Source organism: Gouania willdenowi, chromosome 10, assembly GCF_900634775.1.
Source record: "Gouania willdenowi chromosome 10, fGouWil2.1, whole genome shotgun sequence".
In the NCBI taxonomy this organism is placed as follows: domain Eukaryota; kingdom Metazoa; phylum Chordata; class Actinopteri; order Blenniiformes; family Gobiesocidae; genus Gouania; species Gouania willdenowi.
This window is the reverse complement of record NC_041053.1, coordinates 18361098-18370530: the sequence shown is the minus strand read 5'-3', so window position 1 is coordinate 18370530 and position 9433 is coordinate 18361098. Positions and strand designations below refer to the sequence as shown.

The 9433-nt window shown below is 38.6% G+C and overlaps 1 protein-coding gene across 1 annotated transcript; it reads left to right on the top strand.

Annotated features, from left to right (window-relative positions):
• Positions 1 to 2728: 2728 nt before the first annotated feature.
• On the top strand, positions 2729 to 4337 carry adra2db (adrenergic, alpha-2D-, receptor b). The gene has a single exon (XM_028459748.1). The coding sequence runs from the start codon at positions 3062 to 3064 to the stop codon at positions 4334 to 4336; it is 1275 nt and encodes a 424-aa protein (XP_028315549.1). The 5' UTR covers positions 2729 to 3061; the 3' UTR covers position 4337.
• Positions 4338 to 9433: the final 5096 nt, after the last annotated feature.

Sequence of the window (9433 nt, the reverse complement as noted above, 5' to 3'; positions counted from 1 at the left end):
TATTTTATGTAATCACTTACTTGTACTTCTACTTTAGTACTGTTTCAATCAAGTAACACAGTATTTCTACTTGAGTAGGATATATCAGTACTCTTTAGAACTCTGAAAATTAGTTAGGATACCAAATAGACTAAAGTACAATACATGCACAGAGTAGAATGTCCAACTCAATTGGTTGGATGGGTGTTGGAAGTAAAGTTAGTTTGGCTTGTGTGGCTTCACAGAGCAGCTCTAAATGTGACAGTAAATACATCTGGCATCTGCGTCACGCCAGGGCATATGGGCCATAAACATGTCAGATATTCAACATGATAAATAGCTTATTAGTTTTGGCTGCTTGATGAACACTTTGAATTGGAAGCATATTTATGCACCTGCTCCGAATAGCAAGACATCCCTTACTGTCACTGACTAAACACTAGGACTGCTGTTGTCATTGGATAACTCATCCTTAGTAGTGATGGAGGCAGTTAGGAATCGTGATTAATGAATTCAAATATCACAATTGGACTGTGATATTATTTTGTGTAAATGGGGAATCTATGTTGGTTTGCATTTTCAAGAAAGGAACAAATAAATACATAAATACATTTGTCATGAGGTTTTTGATAGACATCATGGTTGGGGTTAATATCATTACAATGTTTCAGAGTCTAGCAAGCCTTCAATGAAATGCAAAAGAATGATCATGCTGGTGCCTATTTAAAAGGCTTGTTAGTGGAGAATGATCGGTTTTTGAATTGTGCACTATCTCAGCTTTACTGGAAACCCTGGCCAGCATGTATACTCCCCTCATTAAGTGTTAAGACTGCAAAATAACAGGAAGCTGAACCCACTGAGACAGGATGTTGGTTATTTTTATCTTGCAAGGGATATACAGAAGGCTGAAACAAGCATGCACATACCATATTTATCCCACTTATTAATGCAATAACATACATGTTACTTTTCTGAGTGTCCACCCTATTAGACCCTTTTTATTCAATCTCACATGGGGATAAAGGCGGTGCACACCTTGGACAATGGAATGACAATCCTATTCCAACACACCGCTTGACTCAAATAGATGTTTCATAAACTCAAGTGATACATGTTTTTAGACTGTGTCCACAGTCAACTACAATCCATGCATAAGGAGAACATGCAAAGTCCACCGAGTAATGCTAGTACAGTCCAGGAATTCAAACAAGTGCAGGGCTCGTCTTGTTATGAGACAGAAGTGCATATATTGCTTATCTTTAAATCATTGTTCAGCAACATGATTTCACTGTTTTTAGAGAAGCTGCTGCATGGTGTAGAGATGCTTTCTCCTGCAGACACTGAACTAATGAAGAAATGGGCAACTTTCATATAAACAAACCAACTTCAGAGAAGAAAAAGATCAAACCTTTAGTTTATATATACAGTACTTCATATCTATACATTCAACCCACTAAGATGTAGAGAAAGTCTGTATTCTTCACTTCACCCATGGCTGTGGTCACTACGTTATGGTCGACAACACAGTAACATATGCAAGATCAGGAGAGGTAGTTGATTACTCAACATCTCATCAAAAATATACCCCGATGAATGCACTACTAATTTTAACAAATAAAAGTAATGAGTAGATCCAGTGATTGAGGGTCATTTAAAAGTCTTTAATTTGTTTTCTCCTATAAGCAATAAAACAGATGGTTACGGGCCAGTTTCACAAACATCCTGCACAAAACTTCTCATACTGGATACAAAATAGTTTGTCTTGTTTCCCACGCTTTACAAATAAAACAAGCAAAAGCAAAAAGTCTCTTTTCTATAAAGCCAACTAATAATCTTTCCCTCAGGCATCCAAAATACATCTGGGTTAGACAAGTGTACACATTCAAATAAAACATTTCATAAATGTTCAAATTGTCCAATGTAAAATCTAAAGTCAATATTTTTTAAAGTAATGTTCAGTACATTTTTGGGATGACTAACTGAATCTGTAATGTTGTTCAATACATTTTTGCTTGGAAATGAAGTTTTGTAGATTGATATCTACAGTATCTGGCACAGAAGGTGACATTTTATTGAAAAAGGTTCCAGATCATTATTTTACAATCAAACTACTTTTTATTTTTTATTTCATTTTTTAGCACAATCTATATCCAACTTATTTATTGCATTAGGCTGCTACTTCCTGATCAGTCCAACTCAAACAAACGATAAAATCAAATTGAGTGTTTTAAAATGAGCAGGTGACTTTTAATGTGCATACAGGCAAACAGGCTTCAAACCTGTGATGAAAAATATCACTCCAACAATAGTGTTGTTATGCTTATGTTGTGCAAAATTAAAAAAATAAATAAATAAATAAATAAATAAATAAATAAATAAATAAAAAAATAAAAAAACATGATTTTATTTTTTAGAGGAAAAATTTTTTTTATGGAAAAACCACAATAAATATAACGAACTGCTGCCTCCTCTATAACAATAGTGGCACCCCATAGGAATAACACTGTAATCCGAATGTAATGATGGAGGATATGTTTCTCACACAAGATGAGAAAAGTTGTATTTAAAAAGTGTGAGTACGAGATTAAATCAGACCAAACAGGTCCACTGAGATATAAACTGTTAGTTTAAAATCTGACACCCCCCATCCCCCTCACCCTCCCCCCCAGCCTTCGCCCCAACTCTCTCCTTCTCTCTCTCTCTCTCTCTCTCTCTCTCTCTCTCTCTCTTAAAACGGGCATACGGGGTGATGTCACCCAGTCCCGTGCGTCGGTCTTGATCTGATCTCCCAAACGTTGGCACTATTTGTTCAATCGGACTGTTTTGAGGAATTGCGGAGAGTAGCTCACCTTTTAGGAGGAGAATATAATGAAGGGTTTGTTTATTCAGATCATGAGTTTATGTACGTTCTGTGCCAATGGACCCAAACTGCAAGTGTGCGTGCACTGGCCACGAGCTGGAGCGTTACGCACAGGCTGTCTCTGTGCGTTAAAGCCCTGCTCTGCGCACCTTTTTGCCTCTGCGTGAAGAGGAACGCGGAGCAAAAGGACAAGATGATACAAGAGGACAACTTTCAGTCAGAATGGATATAATCCAAATGAATTTTATGCTGGAAAACATTTCCAGCAGTGAAAACACCAGCTCTGACGCATCGCTCGCCCTGCCGCACACGAAGCTTGCTGCTGCTCTTATCATCCTGGTGGTTACTGTGATCATCCTGGTGACTATCGTCGGGAATGTGTTGGTTATTGTAGCCGTGCTGACTAGCCGGGCTCTCCGAGCCCCTCAGAACCTGTTCCTTGTCTCCCTGGCCTCGGCGGACATCCTTGTGGCAACTTTGGTCATCCCTTTCTCCCTCGTCAACGAGGTGATGGGATACTGGTACTTTGGAAGCACCTGGTGTGCCTTTTATCTGGCTTTGGACGTGTTGTTCTGCACCTCATCCATCGTGCACCTGTGCGCTATCAGCCTGGACCGCTACTGGTCAGTGACCAAGGCGGTCAGTTACAATTTAAAGCGGACACCGAAGCGCATCAAGTCCATGATCGCTATAGTGTGGATCATATCTGCCATCATCTCCTTCCCTCCTCTCCTCATGACCAAACATGATGAGCGGGAGTGTCTGCTCAATGATGAGACCTGGTACATCCTCTCGTCCTGTCTGGTGTCCTTCTTCGCTCCTGGTCTCATCATGATCCTGGTTTACTGTAAGATCTACAAAGTGGCCAAGCAGCGCTCCTCCACTGTGTTTGTGGCCAAAAACGGGCTGGAGAGGCAGCCCTCTCAGTCAGAGACCTGCTTCGTCAGAAAGGACCGGTTCGAAGAGGAGAGTCCGAGCAGCCAGAGCTCGGGCAGCCAGCAGCAGCAGCAGGGCGAGCTGGACGACATCGACCTGGAGGAGAGCTGCTGCGCGTCGGACACCAAACCGCGCCATCACCGCTTCGCAAAGCGCAGGAAAGTGGAGGGATCGGACCGCTGCCCTCCCCAGAACTGCCGCCTCTCCTGGGCTTCAGCCCGGGCGTCGCAGATGTACCCGCAGCCCAGGAACCCAGCTGTGCGCCAACAGCTGGCCGCGGCCAACAAGACCAAAGTGGCCCAGATGCGCGAGAAGCGCTTCACCTTCGTGCTGGCGGTGGTGATGGGGGTGTTTGTGCTGTGCTGGTTCCCTTTCTTCTTCACCTACAGCCTGCATGCAATCTGCAGGGACAGCTGCCACATCCCCGGTGCGCTCTTCAACCTTTTCTTCTGGATTGGCTATTGCAATAGTTCAGTCAACCCCATCATATACACCATTTTCAACAGGGATTTCAGAAAAGCCTTCAAGAAAATTGTATGCAGAACTTCCAAACGCACATAGAAGGCCCAGTCTGCCTCTCAGACTCAGACAGGGAGAAATGTAACATAAATTATCATCTGTAACTTACTGCCATGTAAAAATTGTTCCATCAAAACTGTATTTCCTAGATGTGTACACATTTACGTGTTGATAAATTAAAATCAATGGAAAGAAATGCACTTTTTCTTAATCTGATCAAACTCACTACAAACGGCATTCTAATGCCACCAAAGATATTATTTTTATTTCTATTTATTTATTTAAAATAAGACTCATTTTATTCTATGCAACAGATCAGTTGCAGCATCAGTCCTGCAGCTGCTGGAAATAATCTCATTTTCAAAGTCTTGTAGAGCCCACTGGTGGAAGCTGGTTGAGATAAGAACATGATTAATCTCCAACATCTGTAATTTATGAGGATGAGGATAAGCAGTCTCCCACCGTGCACTGATCATCACTGTGTGCTCTATGGTAAGACAGGGTTTATTGCTAAGTGGGTGCAGTGTGCACAGTTTAGATGTTTGACTTTTTTTTTTAAGTTATTCTCCATGTGCACGCTGCAGATACTGCAAAGCTCGTATTAGCCCTTTCTTATCAGTGATCCCCCCAAACTTACACAAGAGTAATCTCACACATCCATCACAGCATCACACCACCTCACACCAGAACAATGGAAGAGCTGGGAACTGTGTGGAGCCTTTATCTTAACACTCAAATGACTAACAAGTACTAAGAGTGCAGGAGCACCACAGCTATCTGATAATAGTCTGAGCCACTGCCATTATGAAGGAGCTACGATTTATCTACAACTGGGAGTATTTTGCCTTTCTTATTTTTATTCCTAGGAAAATGAAATGTTTCTGAAAGGATGGGGTGTAAATATCCTCTCTAAAATTATCTGAAACTCAAGGAATCTAATATATGTAATTGGTTTAATTCAACAACATTACCTTATCAACACAATAACATATGTTTTTTTTTTATCGCTAGAAATTCATTGGAAGTAATTGCTTTCCATTTAATCCTTGTTTATACACTCCCTCTCAGTGTTTATTTCAACACGACGCTTGTTAAATCTTTGTTTCTGCTTTTGAAAATGCACAAATATGAATAAAAATTTTAAAGTTAGTATTTCATATTTACATTAATATCAAATTTTAGATTTTTCAATTCTCAGATTTATAGATTTTTTTCCTTTGGTTTTACAATCAGGTGTGAATAATAATAATAATAATAATAATAATAATAATAATAATAATAATAATAATAATAATAATAATAATAATAATATAATTTGGACCTTTTGTGTAAAAAGTTATTTTCAACCATCTCACACTAATTTTCCATGAGTCATGACAGATCTGTCCCTTATGCTGAGCTGATAAAATCTAATTACTTGTTACTGATGATCGTCAGTGTCTTTAATGTAATTAGTGGTTGGCACCGTATTCAATAACTTCAAAATAAGGGTTTGCTGCAGTCTTATTGAAAGCATAAGGTGCATTAGATTAGATAATGTGTGATGCATTTTAATCCATATACGTTCGGACTGTTTTCCAACTAAAACTATGTTTAATGGTGATTGCATCCTTATCCGCGTTTATGTTCTGGAGTAACGATTAACACGATTCCCTTCATTTAAGAAGAAGAATAAGGCAATCTGATTATATACTGTATATATATATATATATATATATATATACATAGACACATTATATGCACAGGTATGTTTTCTATATCACAGACTGTGTCCAGTTCTTGGTGAATGAAGGATATAAAGTTAGAGTGAAACACTAAATATATCATCAGGCTTGCACAAGAAGTCCTCACATTGCTCTGAAAACTTAGGTTATTTGGAGAAAGACTCTGACAGCCCAATGTTTGAATGGGGTGCTGGAAAAAATACACGATTTCTATCTATATAGGAATATCTTCAAAGCACTCCGACATCCAACTGGCATCCAAAGCAGTAATCATCTGAGGGGTGTCATGTTCAAAAACATGTTTTCAGGCTTTTTCAGTGATGATAAAGGCAGTGGCAAAGTATAATAAAATATGACAAGTGGGTGGCTGCAGGTTGTCTTTTCTCCTGATTGAAGCACCAATTTATTTATGAACAGAAAACAGGAGACAACTGCATGCGGCTGGTGTTGGGATAGAAGCATATTATTTTGAAGGAATTCCTAAATCCTTGAAAAAAAAAAGGAAACGTCTGGTCCGAATCCCTCTCACAAGAGATGATCATCTGATAGCTTTGTGTGTTAATCCTCTCAGCAGGATGGAAATTATATTTATTCAACTTATTTAATGGGATGTTAGTGTTCACTTGTTATGTGTAACCTAATTTCTCCAAAGAATCCATCCATCAAATCATGTCCAGCTTAGACACCGGCTAAAGATGAACATATAATCACATTTCCGATTCGTGTTCATTAAGATCTGCAGCTGTTATATCACACGCCGAAATTCAATTGTTTTTTAATCAGCTGCATGAATGGAGGTCATTGCTTTTACTTAGAGATGTCACGTCTGTTTCCTGCTCTGTGTCCTTGAACGTAGAAGTAGCACAAGAGAACCGTGTGTCACTAAAAAACTCTCTGAATAGAAATGCTCAGATAAATGCATTTCTATGCTGAACATTAAAGCTGCTGTCTGAGAAAATGTCTCAATGTCCCGCCCTCCACAGCTCTACTTCCTCCCCTATCTCTGCCAATCTACCAGAAGCTACGCCTCTACGTTTGTGCACGCGCATTGCAAAACATAACAAAGTCGCATAACTACAAAAACTACACATTTATTGCTAGAGTGCCATAACTTTTGATTGAAACATGTTTATTACCCGTCCGTGAGAGATGTCACAGAATCCTGGTCCGTTCGGAATCATTTTAAAAGCAGCAAGTCCCTCCACCTTTGAAAAGCAGCTCCGAGATAAATCCTGTTGCAGTCACGGAGATGTTTTTCCACAAGCTTTGTACACAGATTTTTATTTTGTCTTTTAGTAGAAGCGTTATACGTTGGTAATCGTGGAATTGGTAACTTTGGAGTTTCGGAGCGCTTCTCCATGACGCTCTGCTGCTCAGAGTGATACCTGTTGGAGACGCGCGCCTCGTTTCCGTGTACAGTTTGCGCAGCATACGCATTTACTTTGATTGACAGTCCTCACTCCAGGAAGTTGAAGCCTATTGGCTGGGCGCACTCGACGATTGTTTCCAATTGTATAGGGGTCTATAGGACAAAGGCAGGACGTTTTTTTAACACTTTATTCAAAGATTTTTCAGTTTTAAACAAGACTCAGGGCTTGTTCAAACTTATTTTACAGAGATTTACACCACAATGCCAACCAGCGGCACACGAGCCCCCAACTTGTGCAAAAATATCCGTAAAATTAAATACACATACAAAAACAAAAAAAAAAGAGAAAAACACGCTTACAATACAATACAATAAGCTGCACACCACAACATCCCACAGTGATGGCCCAGGTTGGATTCAAACCCTCTGATTACAAGCCCGATTCATCATCCATTATGTTTATGTTATTCCTAGCTGTAAACATATTTAGCACTAGTTCAGGAAGAAGGCAAATCTGCAATGTCAGTGCAATGAGATCAACAGAACAACTGGACAGAGCCAATCCACTTCCTGGAGGAAGACATTACTCTGGTGCTGACGTAGCCAACTGGCGGCCCGGGGGACACATGCGGCCCTCAAACTTATTTTGTGTGGGCCCAAAGCAAATGTACAAAATTACTCAAAAAATACACAAATCGACTTTATAAAAATGTACAAAATTACTCAAAAAATACACAAATCGACTTTATAAAAATGTACAAAATTACTCAAAAAATACACAAATCGACTCTATAAAAATGTACAAAATTACTCAAAAAATACACAAATCGACTCTATAAAAATGTACAAAATTACTAAAAAAATACACAAATCGACTCTATAAAAATGTACAAAATTACTCAAAAAATACACAAATCGACTATAAAAATGTACAAAATTACTCAAAAAATACACAAATCGACTCTATAAAAATGTACAAAATTACTCAAAAAATACACAAATCGACTCTATAAAAATTTACAAAATTACATAAAAACACAAAAGATGACATTAAAAATCCACAAAAGACAACTACAATTATCAATTTCACTTTAAAAATACACAAGATGACTACAAAAATACACAACCTTAATAGAAAATTATTCAAAACTAAAAAATGACTTTTTTCTAGTGAGCGAGAGCACTCTGTCACGCCGTAGCATTCCTCCATATTGCATTGTCACCTAAATGTAACAAAGATATTGAGGAAAATCCATTTATCTATAATGGTTGTTTTCTTTATAGATTCAGATGAAACTCATTGGGCTGATAGAGGAACCAACCCTACATGTCTGTATCAAACTTCATGAACATCGGTCAATTACAGATTGAGCTGTTTTGAAATTTCGCTAATGATGAGAGATTAGAGATATTGAAAAAATCCCCAATATCTAATCACTTGTTCCTTTTCTCCTTTCCGATACTTTCCTAAAATTATTATCAAAATCCGCCCTTTAGTTTTTTTAGTTGGACTGTTCACAGACAAATAAATATATAAATAAATAGATCAATGAAACGGCAACAGAAATATACAAAATTACACGAAAAACACTCAATATGACTGCGACAGCAAACACACAAACAAAACAAAAACACACAAACCCTTTGTTCCCTTGCTGTGTAAATGCTCTTATTGGTTATTATTTCAAAAGCTGACATTAGTGTTGAAAATGTGACCCTCGGATCAGACGGTCCCATTTTTGTGGCCCTCGCTGTGATAGAATTTGCCTATCTCTGCTTTGATGTATAAGTTGGGAGATAAAAGCTGAACTGTTCAAGGTCAACAGTCAATAATGTCAGCTCGACTATTTAAAGTTGCAGTTGTCAAATTAGAAATTTACAATGGATTAAGTGAGCAGCTGAAAGCAGTAAAGGAGGCCGTCTCCTCTCATCCTCCACTACATTGCCTTGTTTGTCACACAATGCAGCATCTACAAGTAATTGCTTTTTTTCAATTGTCTCTAACACAATAAAAGTTGAACACAAGCATGGCTGAAGCTCCTGTCT